We start from the raw sequence: 19,166 nt of genomic DNA on the forward strand, positions 1-19,166 counted from the left end.
ATTTGCAGACACCCATGGTTTTTGCTAGGCCGATTTTTAGGGGTAATGTCTAACCCGTTTAAATTGGCAATTGTGTCAACTGTTGAAGGTTCTACTTCAAACACAACACAGGCATGAACTAAAAAGGGGCAGATTTCAGTCCTTGATATGTGCTCATCAGTAATCCCTGGGGGACTGAACAAGCATTCATGCACTTAATTCCCAGAATTATTGAATATTAGAGGCGTGCATTTTTATACCACTGGTTACCTATATTCCTTCCACCTTGGCTGGAAAATTGACTGCTTCTTTGAGAATAATAGGAAAAATTTCCTACCCTTAAATCTTCATCAGTTTCTTTCTTTACCCTCCCAATAGTTAACCAAGAAATGTCATTGTTTGGGCTTGTGTATTTGATTAATAAAATGTGTCAAGTCGCTATCCAGGTCAAGACAAGAAAGTGAGTATGCTTTTGCAGAATTTAATTGCCAGCCAGTAAATAAAATATCTAATTTAAGAAAATTTGATATACAAATATCCAACTTACGAAACAGTTACATTTTGAGGATGATTCTATCACTTTGAAAAATAATTCATCGTTTTACAAAAAAAACATCATTTTACATAAGCCAGTTTTCCTAACTGAGGTTAATGTAGAACTTATTGGTACACATATTTTTAGGAATACATCTACCACAGACAGTGAGGTACATCTTTATGGCATTTCTTTCTTGTAAATGGGTTTTCCAAAATATATCTATGATAAATGAAGTGCTGTGAATGTAACCTAATTCTTTTCAAGTTAAACTGAATTTTCTAGACAGTCTTCCACCCAACCCTGGCAAAAAAAGAAAAAGTAAATAAATGAAGGTGAGCATCGGCAGTATCAGTAGGGCAAGGGTCACAAGAAGGTATGATGCCAGGTCTCTCTTTGGTGTTTAGGAATTTCTGTTGATAGAAACGTAGATAGAAATGGAAAGAGACCCCAATTACTCACTTAAGGATCTCAGCAAACATCATTCCTTCACTTGCAATCATGCTGTTGTTCTGTTTTATTATCCTTTCCCTACTGCTTCTCTTCATTAATGCCACCTAGTATCACTACATATTTAGAATAATATTCGATTCTAGGACATCTGGTTCTAACAGTATCCAGTACTTTCTTTAAACTCATAAATGCATCTGTCAGTGTCATCGAGGATTGTTAAAAAGCATCCTTTTCCGAACACTGAAAAGCAGGGTGTTCCTGGCTTCAAAGCCCCGTTAACCGCCGTGTTCACCTGTCAAGTGTCAGCGCCCAAACTCCTGATATAAATAAGCTCCCGGGGCAAAAAACCGTTGTCGCTTTTATTGGTGGTGGTATTTGTAGAAACAGAGAAAATTTGAGATTAAATTCTAGTTAAGTATATATAATGCTGATGTATATGATCTTAACTTTGAAAAAACACAAACAAAAAATAACAGCAAAAAATACCCAGAGGCAGAAAAAAAGGAATCATCTAAAACATCCCAAGTACTGAGATGAGACATACAATTCCCCCACTACCGTATGTCTAATTTAGAATAATTTGGGAATTTCACTATCCCCGGGACTAATTCTGAGTCCCGACATACTTGAGATAAAGGTGTGCTTAAAGCATAAAGGACATTTACTGAGCTGTTGTAGTTCTTCAAACCTACCCAGCCCATTTCTAAATCCCTAAGACAAACCACAGTGAGAAATGAGCCACATCTCAGAGCCTCTGGCTTTTCTGAACACTAAAACCCAGCATGTCAAGTTGAACTGTGATATCTCATATCAAATATGTTTTTTAAAATCTACTAACTTCTATAATGTAATTGAATCTAAAGAATCAAATGCATCACGCCTTGAATTCTGCACATTCTTCTTGCTTCACAAGAAGGAACAAAACCTTAGGGAGTTTACCAAACTCATTCTCACTCAAAATACAGCATTTCGGGAGTGGCAAGAGTAACGCCTACATGTGCACATGTTTTTTGCTTGGTCTGGTTCTGTTCTGAGAGGCTCTTCAGTACTGGGGCTAAAGCCGTGGCTCTGGACACATTACAGCTCCATCGCTAGCTGTGAACCTCAGCCTAGTTAGGGTTCACCTGTTTCTTCACCTATAAAGTGGGGAGAAGAACAGTCACTACTTCAGGTGGTTGTTCCGAGCGGTTCACTTGTGTGAACACATGCTGAACACAGAGAACAGAGGCTGGGCACTGTCGTTGCTGTTCCCTCCTTTTGGTGTTTGGCAGTGAGAAACTAGGTTTTGTGACACGATGCACTTTATAGTCAATATGCTAAATCTTGTCCAATCTGTCTAGTCCATGGAGGTAATTTTTGCAGCAAAATGAACTCAGCATATTTCTATTGATTTGAAATAAATACTAATGGCACGTGTGAGGCGAGTTCTGTTTCCATGGTGGCTTAAATAGATACAGGTCATATAATTTCAGCTTGAAAAAGTTGCCAGTGCCTTTTTTATATCAGGTGAAAACAGTTTCCTTCTAGTAGCTCAGCAGATGAGTATAATAAAGTTAATTATATTGAAAACAACAGAGGAAACAAGAAATTGAGAATGTTGTCCCTGTGGGGAAAACTACATATCCATATCTACTAATAAAATTAATAATGATTTTTTGGTAGATTTTATTTTTAAAGAAATCAGTCAGTAGAGAAAGAAGAGGAAACTACTAGGTTTTTGGACCTCTTTTGAACTGGCAACAGTATTGCCCTGCTTAAAAATAGAATTTAACTTTGGATTTAGACTGTCTGAATGAATTCATTTTCATCTGGATGTTATGAGCATGCAATCATTTCGCTTTGTAAGGTACTTAAATTATTCTAATTTATTGTTATTCTGTTTTAGCATTGACAACTTTTGCCATATTCTTGAACTTCCATGTTTCATAAAGCCTCACATTTACACTGATGAGCGGTTGAACCTGAAAAGTTCATTACAAAAAAAAAACTTAAACTTTTTTCTGACAAAATGTTATTAAAAATTATCAATCATCCAAATATATTAAGTCAGACATTTCTTTTACTTACTGAGAGGAAAACCTGGGCATCCTAGAACTCTACAAAGTATACCTTTCTTCCATTTTAAGAGGATTTGTTCATGTTTCCGTGTTTGTTCTAACAGTGTACTGTCTGTACACATACTTAAGAAAGAATTTGGTATTATTTGTGTTTTAAAGCTAAACTGTAGGATCGAGTGAAAGTCCTTGATAAGTAACCATCTTTCAAGACCCTAAAAAATTATGAAAAGCTCTAATCAGCTACATTGTTTTACATATAAAAATATCTATAATAGGAGTCACCTACCACATGGAACCAGTTGCATTCGTTATGAAAAAGATAGCTAAAAATTTCCTGTGGGTCATCGCAACCATACAAGAATACGAGGTGCGTTTGTTTATCAACCAAAAAAAACTGTGAAACAATCTGTGGAAGCCAAAGCAGGCCACGAGAGTTTTTGATAGCCTTTGCCTTATCCAAACATGTTACATGTTAATATAACGCTGTGGATGAACGCTATAAAGTGTAAGTCAGCATTTGCAAATTTACTTCTTAAACATCCCCCCACCCCCCACCCAGACCACTATGGAAAATATGTATAGGATGATGAACGCTTCCTCCTTCAAGTGTCATAGTCTTGTGGTCACGTACTCTCCGTGGGTGACCGTGTCCGCCACGTGATAGTCCAGGCTGGAGTCCCCTTCCTTCGCACGCTTCTCCTTGGGTATGATGGGGACCGTGTCCTCCTTGTCCGACTTGAACGCACACACCCTCTTGCTTACCTGCAGACCCAGAGTGTCCGCGCTGCGTTCCCGGTGGTCGACAAGGATGCACTGCTCCCCCAGGCCGGGGATGCTCAGGTCCCCCCGGGGGGCGAACCCTGCAGAGTCCAGCTGGCTGCCCCTCTCGGGCCGCCTGTCCGCCTGTCGCCGGGCCACCTCTCCGGAGACGGAGAACACTGGGTGTGCGCTCCGCTCGGCCGCGTGCTGTTTGGATCGTCTGTGAAACAACCCGAAGTTCCTGATGTCCGCCACGAAGTTCAGCCTCCGGTGCTTCTCCCTGGGGGGCTCCTGCACCACCAGGGCCGCGCCGTTGCTGACCGTGTGCCTCTCGGACGCGAGGGCTGCCGACCGCGGGTGGATCAGCGTGGTCAGGTCGAAGAGGCTCAGGTTCCGCCGCTTGTCCCTGGTGCCCCCTTCGCCGTCGCTCCTCTCGCCCGGGTCGGCCAGGTGGGAGGCCTCCTGCCCCGCCTGCACGGCGGGCAGGCTGCTTCCCCGAAGTAACCCCAGGACCTCAAAGCGGAAGCTAGAGATGTCTTGCTTCAGTTCCTAAGTGAAGTGCAAAAAATGAGATCAGTTTGTGACTTAAACACCAGGCAGCATCATTTGCTCATGTCGCAGGGGGCTGACACCGTCTCCCTCGGACTGGGGCTCCACTCTGCTGTGGTCCCCGTCAGGACTGCGGGACCCCCGGGGAACTGGTCATTTTGATGCCTGCTGGTTTCCTTGTTGCAGCGCTGTAGGGACAAGCCTTCTCGGGGTTGGTGTGAAGAAGGGTGTTTTCTTTTCCAACACTGTGCAATCAGGTACATTGGGCTCATTTGGGACTAAGGATTCAAAGGCCTCCTCACTAAAATTCTCAGCTGCTGTCAAGTCACCTTGTACTCTAAGAGATGTGTTTTAGAAGATTTTCAATATTGGCCCATGGTGCTGTCCAAGGGGTCATCTCAAAGGCTAAGTGCATCTACCCTTCCAAGACTTGGGAGTTCCTTTCACTATTGACCACCTGGGAGTTGATTTTATCCCCACATCTGGGTCAGCCACTGATTCCTGGCAATCCCGACGGCATTTCTGAGACTCTCATCTTTTTATCTATTCTGGAGAACCTGTCAGTCCCAACCTGACCTCCAGCAAGCGCTGGAAGCCTCCGTGCTCACCGCCTGCCACCAACAGATCTCCCAAAGCACCATGAATCATTTAACACGAAGAAGCACAAAGAAGGTTTTCGTTGTTGCTATTTTGGGTGTGTTGGCTACTAAATGTTTCGAAAACAGACTGAATTCTCAAAACTAAAGGTCACCCAAGAGAGTATTGCTGGGCTTATCAAGTCAATGCCACATGGTACTAGGATTTTCTCTGCCTCCAAGTAAATCCCTTTGACATTTCAGATGAAGTATGTTTGAAAACAATGTATTTTGAGAAGAAATTACACCACTTTTATTATTATTATTATTCAGTTAGAGCTTTAATTTAGAAATCAAAAGACTCCCAGGCTCCCTGGAACCTGTGGCTGAGTTTCTAGCTGTGATTTTAAATTTGCGTGTCTGGGTCCACGATCTGCAGAATCCTCCTCTGGGTGATGGAGATGAAAACGGTTACCTTAAAGTTCTCTTCGGTCAGGCCTTCCTCGGTTTTGGCATCTCTGATCATCGCGGCGACGTATCGCTTCACCAGGTTCCTCATAACTTCCTGCAGCATTTTAAAACAAAAGAATTGTTAGTCAATGCATAGATATGATTTCTCTCTTGAGTCAGTTGTGAAGAGGGGACTATTTTATTTTGTTGCAAATTACAAGCTATAATAAAGAATAACTTACTTGATATTGGTGATGTCTTCTCAAATTATCAGCAGCTCGCCTCTGAAAAGAAAAGGGATATTTACCTTTTGGTTATATTGATATATTACCATTCTGGAAGATAATTCATTGTTCTTCTAATCAAGAAAGTTTTTTTCCTCATTTCTCTGAAGTGGGAATTGTACCAGACAATGAACGATAGCTACAGAGTACTTCCCATGAATCAGAAGAAAGAGGAACCGATACAACAGAGTGCAAGGTGATAATCCATATGGCATTTAATATATATAACAAATTAACAAAGACAGAAATGTTACTTGTTCTAATATAAAGTGTTGGAGAATTAGATAATCATAGTTGATATGCACTTCAAATCACTTAGAATGATGCTGAGACATATCAAATAAAAAACAAAGTACAGATAAAAATTTGATAGAAAAAAAGCCAGCATTATAACAACATGAGCATATTCACAAATATCCACCTAGCAAGATTAAGAATTTAGCCATGATATGCCATATGTAATCAGAATATTGTTAGACAATAAACTCCCCAACATTATTTTGAAGCAGATGTACATTAAGAGGGGGTTGCTGTTTTAACTAGATGGTTGGATTTAGCAAAAATAAATAAATTATTCTGGTTGAACACAGGGTTCATTAATTAATGATTTAAATAAATATGAGTCTCAGCTATCATTTTGAAGAGGTCAGGATGGTTTGAGAACACAGCTAGGGCTAGCACAACGCAGTAATTTTAGAGTGCAGAATGGAAGAACTGTTTAATGATGGGAAAAGAAGTCCACTGTAACTTGAATTAAATAATAAATGGCACTAAAATCATGTATTTTTCAGGTTTTACAGGTATTCTACAGATGTTAGGGGAAAAAAGCTATCAAATCCCAATTTTATGCATGTTGAAAAAATATCTGTATTGCTTTTAAAGGAAGAAAACTGTCCAAATGCTCTAAAATTATTTCTGTAATAAAAGAATGAATTTGATAAATTGTGAGAAAGCAAAAGACATAACGTATCTTGGGTTTAAATAAGTCTTTTGATCTTCCTTTCTTAAGGAAGGCCTATAAAATGGAATTCTTCAGGAACTTAATCAAAGGCCTATAAAATGGAATTTTGAAGAGAGTTGTGCATATCTCACTGTGAAATGATATTAGAAAAAAAAATCAAACCATTCACAAAAAACTCTTTTCTCTCTCTTTGGGGGAATAGGGAAAGAAATGTCATTTTCACTGGCCATAAAAATAGATTCTGTTTTATGGTTACTAGTGACCTTTAGGAACAGATGAGATAATGCTTAACTTCCTAATGACCATTAATTCTTTAAAAAGCATGCACTTTTATGCGAATCTTAAGCACGTGTTAAATATGTTTGTGCTGTTAATGAAAAGACAATTTGAAATTTGAAGCAATGCAAAATTAGAACATCTTGAGAAAAAAAAAAAAAGCACAGGAATTTCATGACTGGGCCAGCAGGTGGGGGTATGTGACTCCTGTTGGGACCCAGCTTAGCTGAAATCCAAGACAGGAAGCCTAAGAAACAAACAAGCCTTCCAGGTCTTCTTAAATTTTCTTCAGGTGAACAGAAAAACCAAAGCAAAATGTACGCCAACTTCTTCAACATCCTCTGTAAATATTGACCAGGAAATCCAGATTCCATAACTGATGTAGCCAGAGACTCTGAATTTAATATAGAATTTAATAATAGACTCAATTTTTAAATTTTGGGGTTCTATATCATTTTGATTGCTCTGTTTTAGTCTTTCAAATGCCAATACAACATCGCAGAGAGCAGTCTGAAGTCATGATTTAACTTTAAATTTCCTTAATGCAAAACTAAAACTAAGGAATCAGAAAATTGAGTGATAAGTAAAAATTATCATGATGTATTTTAGCACTGAAAAGAGTGCAAACACATCCTTTCCTTCAACAGTTTGTGAATCAACTGCTTATAGCCAACTTTTAAATTTTAATACAAATACTAAAAGATCAAAGATTACATTTTAAAAATAACCCAGGTTTATTTTTCTAGGGAAATTTTATTTTTAAAGCAAAGTAGTCAGTCAGAAAGAGACAACATAGAAAGTTTTCTGTGGTAACTATCAGGAGCTATTAAATATCCATAGCCCACGTTTAAGGCGAAGTTAATATAGTTAATTGTTTTTTGCCAACACATTTTTTTCCACATAGTAATACTACAAAACTGTTTTTAGTCTTGTGAGGTGGTATCAGTCAACTGAACTTTAATATCCTAGGAAAATGAGAATGGATAAAGTTAACCATCTTCTGAATATAGACAACAAAACAGGAATATAATAAATTCACCAAATGATGACCTCTGCATTATGCAGCTCAGCTATCCCTCGATAGATCTCTTCTTCTATCTAGAAGTTTGATCTCTTCTTCTGTGGCTGGCATCATAGGGCTGATTCTTGTCTACCATGCCTGCCTGTTTTCTGCTTTCTTACTTTCTGGGAGGTAGTGTGGTGTGATGTTAAGAACATGAACTTAGGGGCCCCCACTTGGGTTTGAAGTTGGCAAAGGGAGAAATAAGAATTAATCTCCAAGGCCCTCTCCTTTCCACCATTTTTTATTTTGCAAGGTAAAGATAAACTCCTGGGGTGTTTTTGAAGATGAATTGAGATAAGAGATTTAAGGCATTTATCACTAATTAATGTTAGTTCCCATCCTCTTTCCAATTTTTCCCTTTCTGTGTAATACTATGATTTAACAAAGTTTAAAAAAAATATTCTTGAATCATAAAACTTATGGATAGCTTGACAAGTGTCACGATTACCTCTGAGTAAGTAAAAGAACAGACTTGGATGTAATTGCTTCTCTTTGTGTGATTTGTATAGCATTTCATGCTTGAGGAGAGTTATTTTCTTTAGCTAGAGAGTTGGATGCTTTTAGGCTAAGGCAGTTAGAGGTTTGAAGTGAGAAATTTGTATTTAAGTAATAGGAATGAGGGGGTGGTTCTAGTAAATATGGGTAGATGTAACACAAACTCTGTAGGCAGTCATTTTTGTTTTATTAAGACTTTATGTTTTAGAGCAATCTAAGGTTCACAGCAAAATTAAGGGGAAGGTACAGACATTTCCCATATATTTTCTGCCCCCGCACATGCAGAGCCTGCCCCATTAGCACCATCCACACATTTTTTTTACAACTAATGAACTTTTACTGATGTGTCATAATCACCCAAAGTCCATAGTTTACATTATGGTTCACTCTTGGTGTTGCGCACGCTATGGGTTCAGACAAACGTGTGATGACATTTTATCCATCACTGTGGTATCATACAGAATATTTTCACTGAGTTAAAAATCCTCTGTTCTCTGCCTATTGATTTCCCCCCACCCTAATCTTAACCTGGGGCAACCATTGATCTTTCTACTGTCTCCATAATTTTGCCTTTTCCGTAATGTCATATAGTATGTGGCCTTTTCAGAATGGCTGCTTTCACTTGGCAATAATTACATTTGCTCCTTGTCTTCTCCTGTCTTGATAGCTCCTTTCTTTTCAGTGTTGAATTATATTCCATTGTCTGATTGTACCACAGCTTGTTTATCCATGACCTACTGAAGAACATCTTGGTTGCTTCCAAGTTTTGGCAACTATGAATAAAGCTGCTGCAAACATCCTTGTGCAGGATTTTGTATGAACATAGGTTTTTAACTTCTTTGTGTAAATACCAAGGAGCACAGATGTTGGATTGTAGGGTAAAAGTGTATTCAGTTTTGTAAGGAACCATCAAACTGTCTTCTAAAGTGACTGTGCCATTCTGCATTGCCACCAGCAATCAATGAGAGTCCCTGTTGCTCCGCATCCTTGTCAGCTTTTGGTGTTGTCACTGTTCAGGTTTTTAGCCAATCCAATAGATACATACTGCTAGTCATTCTATCTTTTTTGCGGGTGTGGGGTACCAAAAGTTTTATTCACATCTCTGTATGACATTGGATTTTGCTATGACCTCTGTGATTTTTCCTTAATGGGCTCCTATACCATGAAGTTTAGGTTATAGGGCCAGTTTAAGGTATATTTATTAAGTGACTACATGTTCACGGCAATGACCTGCAAGAAACCAGAGATGAATAAAACACACTTGTAGCCCTTAAATGGCTTATAGTCTAGTAGGTGGAATACCAGGAGCAAATATTCTATAGATAAAGAGCAAATACAAAAGAAAACCTGTGGAATGTAAGAAGTGTTTGAGTCCGAGAAAGGGAGCTGGGAGGGGGAAGTGGACTGAATGAAGGAGGGACCTGGGAGGGGGAAGTGGACGTGCTGGTGCACGAGGAGACGAGGCATGTCACGGCGGCTCCCAGGACGGCTGCGACGTGCTCTGACAGCAGGAATACATGGGCCAGATCATGTCGGAGAGGCAGCGGGGTCCTTTATGTAGGATCCTAGACAGCACAGTGAATTCAGGGACTGGTAGGCACCTGGGGTTTTTCACTCATTGAACAACGTGTGATGGAAGTTCGCCTCTGAGAGTTCCCTGGAAGCAGCGTTAGGTAGGAAGGATGGGTGTGAGGCAATCGGTTAGACGACGGCATCAGTCCAGATGCGATTACCATCGTGCAGCTGAAGGGTAACGTGGGTGGCAGCGTGAATGGGAAGAAGCCAGGAAAAGTCACAAAACGGTAGGAATGTGGAGGAGGAGCAGAAAACAGGGGGCTTGGCTGCTCCGATGTTGGTGCTATTAAAGAATAAGAAAGAATTCCAATGTGGAGAAGCTGTCCAGGGACACTGCACGGGAATATCACTGTCTGTTGTACATCCTTAGAGATGTGTAGGACTAAAGAAGATTCGAGCATCGTATGCATAGGGACAGTAGTAGATACAAACACAAGCCCACATTCCTTGGCATTATAAAGGAAAACTAACATGGACAACGAAATCATCAATGAATTGTGAATATATTTATTGGGAATGTGCAAAGGGACCATCTTTCTCTTTTAGTTAGCTTTTTAAGCTGGCACTAAAATGAATTTAATTCTCCAGCTTCCCAGGGTCTAACCAGAGGTCGAGGAAAAGCAGACGGCATTTTAAATTTCACTACATGATCACTGACTCACAGATGTTAAGAACAAACATTATTTATTAGAACCAAATTGCTGGTCAGGTCTCACTGCCTCATTGATAAGTAAGGAGACCAACAGCCACAGAGTTGAGTGAGTAGCTCAAGTACCACGACGTTCCCAGGGCATGTGAGCTTTAGGATCTCAGACTAACTCACACTGTAATCACTGCTCTTTGTGTCAAGTCGATACTAAAAGGCATCTGAACATGCCTGCTATGTATTCTGTGACTTTATCCCCTCCTCCCAACACATCTTAATTTGAGGCTCAGCATCCCTAACATACAGGATCCGTATTTATCTGGATAAAAACTAATAACCCCAGAATGCACGGTGTCTGTTGTTTGACTTTTGCAGGGATGCCGTATGAGGACTTTTGCAGGGAACCACACACTGGGGGCGTGATGTCTCAAATCAAATCACGATGGCGGCAGGGACACACTTCCTCTGAGTCTCAGGTCAAATCCTTCCCCGCTCCCGGCTCCCTGGGGGGGCTGCCAGTCCTTGGTTCTGTGGTTCTCGGCAGCAGAATTCTAATCTCTGCCTCTGCCTTCACGGGGCGCTCTTCCTGTGCCCCTGTGTCTTCACACGGTCCTGTTCTTGAAGGACTCTACTCTGGCATGACCCCATTGTAATGAATTACATCGGCCATGACCCTATTTCCAAATAAGGTCACATTCTGAGGTACTAGGGGTTAGGACTTCGGCATATCTTTTTGGGGAGACACAATTCACTATGATATATTCAAGAAGATCATCTATTATGACATATAGACTCTTTACAATAACATGATGATAATTTTTGGCAATTAGTGACATGAAATAATATATACCAGAGCTACCAGCACCCGTACTTACCATATTTGCAACTTTTTTGTTGGGTAAAGATCAGCTGAGCTTCGAAGGGATTTACTATCACAATGGAAGGCGTTCCATCTTATAATTGTCACAAGAAGAGAAATGGCAATTTATATTTTTTTAAGTTATACAATAAGGAATATTTCATTCAAAAATACCTAAGTAGGTATGGGTATTTAATTTTTTTCAACCCATTCACATGGTAAACTTTGATTCATAAAGTAATCTGCAATGACTAGGTGTTCTCTCTCTTTACTAGAAAATAATCGTGTAGGGAGCATTGTATCACACTGCAGAACAGCCACAACATAGGTTATGAATAAAAAATTTCTCAGTGTTTGAGCTCGTGTTTACAGTATTTTTAAGGAATTTCTGGAGTTGCATTTTACAGCTTTTTAAAAAATTAGATTGGATGTCAGTTGTGTTTAAGACAGGAAAAACAGACCCCATTACCCAGTCAAGTATCTTCTTTCATTAACTTGGTGTGTAGGAAAAGTATTTTGGAGGAAGATGTGCACTTGAAGCTGGCAGTCATCTTTGTGAATTAGAAGCCTGGGTTTTCAACCCCAGTGCCCAGGGCCTGCCTGGGTGCCACGTTAGCGTAACGCTCAGTCGGCGGGGTGCCTCCGATTGGTTACGACAAGACGATGGCAGTACCTGCCTCACAGAACCAATGATAAAGGGAAAGACCCCACTAGTGAGAAGCCCCTGTGGCTGCGAGGGAACTCTGCAGTCCACCACAGTGTCAGGTTGCTTTAGAGCAGGGACGGTCTTGCAGCTATAAAAGAAAGGGCTCCAGGCAATCCTCTGACATCTTCTCACTCTTTCTCTCTAGTTCTGTCCCGGTCCACCACGGAACGTCAGGCTGGTTCCCTGCAGCCAGTTGTCAGTGCGGTTTTCTCTCATTTCTGCTCCAGCTTTGCTCCGTCACTGATTTTAAGTCCATGACTTCTGCCTTCTATTTCTTGTTTTGCTCAATGAATCCCTTAAGGGATGCAGCTTTCTGTATTCTTCTCCTTTTAAATACAAGTAAAAAGGCAAGGGGCCATTCTGGGATACGCTCACTTTTTAAAAACTGCCATTTGGCTCATTTACAGATGGAGCCACATATTGTTCTCCATAAACACCCTTTCTAAGCATACAAAAATAAACTACATACGATGCTTGAATGTCGCCTTGTCAAACTAAGTGCTCAGGATCTCAGTCTGGAAATACCAAGACTATCAAGCCATTCTTTCCTCTACATCCCTGCTTGGAAAGAAAACTTAACGAAAAGGCCTTGTCCTTAAATCTTACAACAGTAAATTAAGGACTGAGAGAGACTCATGGTTGAATAAAGTCATAGCTGTAAGATTTATCAGTTGCCTACTGAGGGTCATGAAGATTAAGGAACAATACATTGTGATAAATTACCACTAAAAATGAAGTCTGAAAGGCGTGTGCCATTGGCATTTTTCCTTTAATGATGAGACGGGGTGCTCAGCTATTTACCGTTTCGAATTCTCTTCCAGTGACTTTACTGAGCATACTTCTGGGATAAGCAGTCAGGCATGACTATACCATCTGTAGTCGCGGAGTTGACTGATGCTAAAGGGCCCTACGGGACACGGTGTTTCAGGTTCTCCCCACTGTATGTGCCAAAGAAGAAACTAGAAAGTGGGAAACAAAAAACTGAAGAATCTAAAATCATTTTTTTAAATGTGTTCAAAAGACCTGGTATTTTTTTTGTTCAGTGTATTGGCCTATTAACTTAAGCATTGCATTTAGAAACCTATAGTCTAGAGCATTACAATGTTTCAGGTTAATTAAATATTTTGGTGAAATTATGCATTCACATTTTTATACTTTAATTCAATGATTTGGACCTGGTGAGCAACAATTACAAACGATGTTTAATTGAAAAAGCTGGACTAGACATCGATGCTTTTGTGAAACAGGAGTTTCTGATTCAAGTTACAAGCTGGAACTGCTTGTTAAAACGGAGGGTCTTGATGGTTCCAGTTCACACTAAAGTTTGAGAAACTGCTTTAGTTCTGAGAAGTGTGTTTCATGATAAAATGGGGTTAAGCAAAAAGTCAAGAAATAATATCAGAAACCAAGAGCTATAGCATGTTTCTTGTTTTATGATGTGCACTCAATAAACTGCCCCTGTGGTGGGATTTTTTATGATTCCACAAGACAAGCTCTTTCCTAATAATGGGTTTGCTTCCTACAGTTAAGGTCTTGCTCAATAAAGTATTTCTGCTTCGTTTATGCTTTCCCCCATAAAGCATCCAAATGAAAGGTTAATTTACCTGGAACTCCCAATCACCCATAAAAGGAATTCTGAAGTTACAAAAGAGTGGGGAGGGAGTTAATGAGCTTTCAGGGCCAGTTGTATCAGGGTTACCCAAAGCTATAAACAGCAAGATAAGATCGCCAGCGATGGGCCCTGGAGGGTGGCCGACGGTGCAGTCCTCAGGGGCACTGGCTCCAGGGCTCAGACTGGGTGCATGAAAGGAAGGGACACGGGTCACATTCAGGCCACTGCTGGGGGAGTCACAAGTAAGGGAATCACAAGCGGGGAGTCAGAGAAAAGGCCTCAAAGAATGAGAAATGCGATCTCCAGTTTTAGCTTCGATTTTCTGTCTCAGAAATGTGGTGTCGTAAAATAAAAGCAAGTTGGGATGAGAGCAGGTGAGTCAGCCTGTTCTACAGGCCTTGGAGACACAGGAATCTCAGGAGAGACACAAACAGGGACAGGACCCGTGGAAGGGGCTGAGGAAATCCGGAGGATGAGTACCCCACGCGGACGGCGCTGGCACGGGCACGTGGGGCATCAGGAAAGGGCACCTGGCACTGGGAACGAGGTGGTTGCCCAGCTCTGTCACCAGCAGGCCTGAAATGCCGGACAAGGCAAACAAGCTCTTCCTAAAGGAAGCGTGTGAGCTGAGTGACCTTCAGAGGCCCTTGGGTGTGAGGCAGTGTTCTGTGCACGCTTGGGCTGCCCGAAGGGCCTGACTGTGATTCACCTTTTAATGAACACGTATGTGCAAAGCTCCTCATCCTCATATACCTACACACCAAATTCTCAGGAGAGGTGACCCCATTGAAATGAATTTACAAAAAAATGAATTACCTTTTATCATTATTTTCTCATCAAATTCCTCCATTAACATTATAGCCTTCTTAAGTTACTTGTCAGTCATCTTACACATACCATTTTTTTTTCCCACCTGAAATCTAAATGTATAAAACTCAACTGAGAGTGTGCAAGCCAAAATATTGTGTCCTCCTCGTTTTTGAAATACAATCTGGATAAAGAGTAGTTCATAGCCTTGAGGCTGATCAAAGCCTTGGCTTGGTGGAGAAGGGGCACAGTTGGGTGTGCGATGCGGGCGGAGAAGCGAGGCGTGCCTCCCAGTATTCTTAGTTTGTCATAAATTCCCAAAGCATCAAAATGTCCAGTACCAAAGGTTAGTAAAATTTGCACGGCTAAGGAAAATATGATGGTTTGAGGTCACAAATAATTGTGAATGATCTGTCTGTGCATCAGTTTGGATCAAAATATTCAACCTGAGAGGTAAAGACAAAAGAAAGAAATGTGGGTTTTTTTGTGACTAGTAATGTATAGGAAAGAAATCTCTTTAATTTATGCCATTTGCCCTTGGCCTCTAATAGGTGTGAATCACTGCTTTAATAGCAGAGCCCAAATGGATGGGAAGCTCCTCTTTGGGTCTAAGAAATGAAGATGACTTATTTCTAACTATGCGTCAACAGTGGGATGATCCCGGGGAGTGAGAGCCGTGTTGTAAGTCAAGTTCTTAGGGTGATTCTCCATTATTTTAGTGGCAGCATAGATGACTTGCTGAACATATCAGGCCAGGGCCCCACATTTTGTTGCAAGTTTCCTGGTATCTTCAAACTCGAGACTGTCTCTGCTCCTGCCTAAAAGTACTGAAGGCAAATTTCTTGTGTGTGTGTGTGTGTGTGTGTGTGTGTGTGTGTGTGTGTGTGGCCTTTATTTCTGGGCCCAGAAATAGTTTTAAATCAAAACAAGCCTATGAGAGAGAACATAATATGGTAGAATTAATCATTAATATCATTTCGGAGATTGATTAAATACATTTCTTAGGAATATAAGAATAAAATGGGGAAAAAGACAAGTTATTTTGATGTGGAAGGGAGCAAGCCAGAGTTTGGTTTCTCTGAAAGCTTTTCCTGTTTTTCTCAAGGAAAACATGAATTATTTCTTGCACCATTATAGCATGTTGCATAGAAATATGTTATAATATTAAATTTATTATGTAAAGTGCGTTAGAGCAGTGTCTTCTCGTATGTATGGCTCTCACATTAGAAATGATGTCCTCACGGACAGACATCATGCCTTCGGACCTCCCTCCATCACCCAGTTCCTCACTCGGCTGCTAGCATACAGAACATGTACGATTTAATCGCTTATTAAGCCTACTTCATCACATTTATTTCACAACCATGTATTTTTTTATGATTTAAATTTGTCTTTTTTTAACAGAGAAATCAAACATTTGGGGTGAAATAATTTCACTCTTTCTAAGGTCGGTGATAAAGTCTATGAGGTGGTATGAGGATTTCACGGTAAGACGTCATCAGAATCTGACTTCAGTTTCTAAGATCAGATTCGCCCAAACTTCAGTCCCCAAGTTCACGGAGAGACAGTTTATGGGAAGAACATAACTGCCTCCCCTGCCCACGTCTGTCCGCTGTACTCACCTGCCAGTCAATTTCTCTTTAGAATGAGAATTGTTACTGAGATGACAGAAAATCAATACCACGTTCAGGGGAGAAAGTCCCATTTGATGCCTATAACTACGCCGAGTGGTGACGGCGTCACCAAGAGGGCCACTCAGGCTGTAACTAGCCGTCACTTAGCTTTGTCAAATACAATGGAAAACAAATTAAAATGTTTCATTAAATAACTATGATTCCTGGGTGTTTCTGATATAAAGGCATATTAGAATAGTTCCAGAGGGATTTTTCTGAGAAGGTCAAAATGACTGAAGAATGGTAAGGTATTAATTCCCAAAACACCACTTAAGAACTTTGAAAATTAGGAAATTGACAAAGAAGAATCGCGTGTCCCATGTCCATGGTCTGGCTGCAGCCAAGTCCATGAATTCTCTGCTGGAATTGCTTGAATGCTTGTGTCCTTTGCGATCCAGAGACAGAAACAGCAGTGAGTTAAGTAACGCCAAAATGACCTGAGGTTACAGTTCTGAAGAAAGCGAGAAATTAAGTACTAAGAGAGCATATGGTAGTTCCCTGGTCCTGCCTGGTGGTCTCGGACAGGCCTGCGTAAAGTGTGGCTCCCGCTGAAATAGCAATGACTGATTATAAAATACTGTAGTCAGAGGGATGGAAGTACAGCCCAGGGAATACAGCACATACTATTTTTCGATCTTTGTGTGGTGACAGATGCTAATTGGTGAGCATTTAATAATGTACATAATGAAGAGTCACTGAGTTGTTAATCTGAAACCCATATATTGTATGTAAACTGTATTTCAATAGTTTAAAAAAACAGGGACTGCCCTTGATGTAGGAAATGGGTTTGTGAGTAAGTCGTAGCTATTCAGTGTCCTTAGACCCCGTAGCTGTGCAATAAATGGTCCCCAAATACAACCAGTAAGAACAAAAAGACAACAAATGCAAAAATATTCAATACAGAATGCAAACATCCTCAAATACATGGTTTAAAAAAGGAGGAATACTAACATGCTGTGTTCTTACCCCGATTGTTCCAAAACTTTCTGGCTTTCTTCTCATCTTTTTCTTGCATAGGTGTGTCCACATCCATTTGATCAGGTACCAGAGGGACTTGGGGCTCGGGATGACATTGAAGGGTGTAGGCAGAGTACCTCCTTCTTCAAAGTAACTCATCCACAGCTTGGTTCGTGCAAACTTCCATTCTATATCTGCATGGTCCTGAACAGGAGAAAATCACAGTTGCTGCCAGGTTTCTGAATTAGCGAGGTGCGAAAACCCTCCCCGAGACCCTGTAGCCTGACTCGGAGTGGTTCTGGGAACATTAATTAAATTGCTTATAAAAACACCGCTGGCTCCTGGAGGCAGTCATCTCGACGTTTCAGGTGCTGGCGCACCCTGTGGGGAGTCACAGCTCCCTGGTCACCCTTCCTCTCTCCCTCTTCCGGGAAACAGACATCTAAAATCATCCCGTGCCAAAGAGCCTGCAGGGATTAGTTAGGACTTGTTGACGAGTCTTCATTTGCTGCACTGCAGGCTAAGAGAGGCTCAGTTTCAGCAGATTCTGGCCACAAACGGGGCTTTGTGTCTTACTCCAGGCCTTGAACCCCGTCCTAGGAGAAGGCCACCTTCACAGATGCTCATGCTGTAGCTTTCTGCGTTTGCAGAAGTCTTACTTGATATGTTCCCATGTGAATAATTCTTGTCCCCCTTTAGGCAGCACCCATACACTCAGAGAGAAGTACCTCTAACAGATGTCGGATGCTGCTTCTGACACAGCGTTGAATTGTGACATAGCCTTGGCCAAGTGATTGCTCACAAGCCTGAGCCATCCCTCCCGTCATACATTAAATATCATTTCACTTTATTAATCTCCTGGAAAAACTAAGAAACACTTGTGGCAAATAGATATAGGGCAGTCAGTCTCCTCTTAAATTAGCCACAAATCTGATTTGAGCAGAAAATCTGGCAAGTAGGAGGTGGTAGAAACTAGGCATACATACACTTTAAGAATTCAAATTGTTCGCTTTAACCCATTAATATTGTAACAACAGATTTTACAGTAGGAGAATATTAGACTCTGCTTCCTTCTAACATTCCTGAATCGCTGTGTGCTAATGAATGCATGCATTGTATATCCGATTCTACTCTGAACAATACGCATTTTAGTCTGGACTCCAGACAGATTGTTTTTTCCGCAACAGTCACCATATCCAGACAATGTATGGCCTTTGTTGCTCAGCAAGTATCTGATTGGATGGACCGATCAACAGATGCCAGCACAGAAGCTATCCATTCTCTTTTCTCTCCTCTTCCTCCTCTCTCCTTCTCCCTCCGTCCCTATCTTTCTTTTTAAACGAGCTTATAGCTTCTGCATCAGTGTAGACAAGTATATATTGTGTGGGGATCAGGGACTCAGTAGAATCAATTTAAGGTAATGAAAGCGCAGCCACTTCAAGTGCTGGCCTGTGAAGACCTGCTGCTCCTCCTGAATCTCAGGGAGCCACAAATCAAGGATCATCCCGACCTCGTTTTGTTTCCTGACGGCTGTCATAAACCGGACCTCCCTTTGTTCATGGCCTTTGTCCCAGGGATTCTGGGAGCATCTCCGACCAAGTCTACTGTGGCTGGAAAAGCTGGAGGTGCAAGGCTCCAGGCTGGTGATGACTAAAACCAGCCTCTGCTACCCACCTTCTAACTCTGAGTCAATATTTAAAAGTCAGCTTAGGTATTGGCTCTCCTAGGAAGCTTGCCCCGACTCCCATCCTTCTCAGCTGCCTCCTACCCCCAGCTCTTTCTACTTCCATCTATGTTCTCAAATCCCTTTTCCCAATGTTGAAATTATTTATTGATCTTCTTTTTGTTCCTACTACTAAATTTTTTCTTGAGGGCAAGGACTTCATTATTCTGTG

At 41.1% G+C, this 19,166-nt stretch overlaps 1 protein-coding gene and 1 long non-coding RNA gene across 8 annotated transcripts in view; one reads left to right on the plus strand and one right to left on the minus strand.

The window, feature by feature from the left end:
- The window catches only part of LOC118971283 (uncharacterized), a 335,368-nt gene that overhangs the window by 283,827 nt on the left and 32,375 nt on the right, over positions 1-19,166 (plus strand). The window lies entirely within an intron of this gene.
- The window catches only part of TRPC4 (transient receptor potential cation channel subfamily C member 4), a 155,396-nt gene continuing 136,676 nt past the window's right edge, over positions 447-19,166 (minus strand). For all 7 annotated transcript variants that reach the window (XM_073229465.1, XM_073229470.1, XM_073229456.1 and 4 more), the window contains 4 exons: positions 17,281-17,475; positions 5,600-5,641; positions 5,383-5,472; positions 447-4,332 (listed from right to left, as the gene is read on the minus strand). In XM_073229465.1, the coding sequence (XP_073085566.1) occupies positions 3,634-4,332; positions 5,383-5,472; positions 5,600-5,641; positions 17,281-17,475 (1,026 nt within the window). In that variant the 3' untranslated portion in view covers positions 447-3,633. The remainder of the gene's footprint in view (positions 4,333-5,382; positions 5,473-5,599; positions 5,642-17,280; positions 17,476-19,166) is intronic.

This window comes from Manis javanica, chromosome 1 (genome assembly GCF_040802235.1).
Source record: "Manis javanica isolate MJ-LG chromosome 1, MJ_LKY, whole genome shotgun sequence".
NCBI lineage: Eukaryota > Metazoa > Chordata > Mammalia > Pholidota > Manidae > Manis > Manis javanica.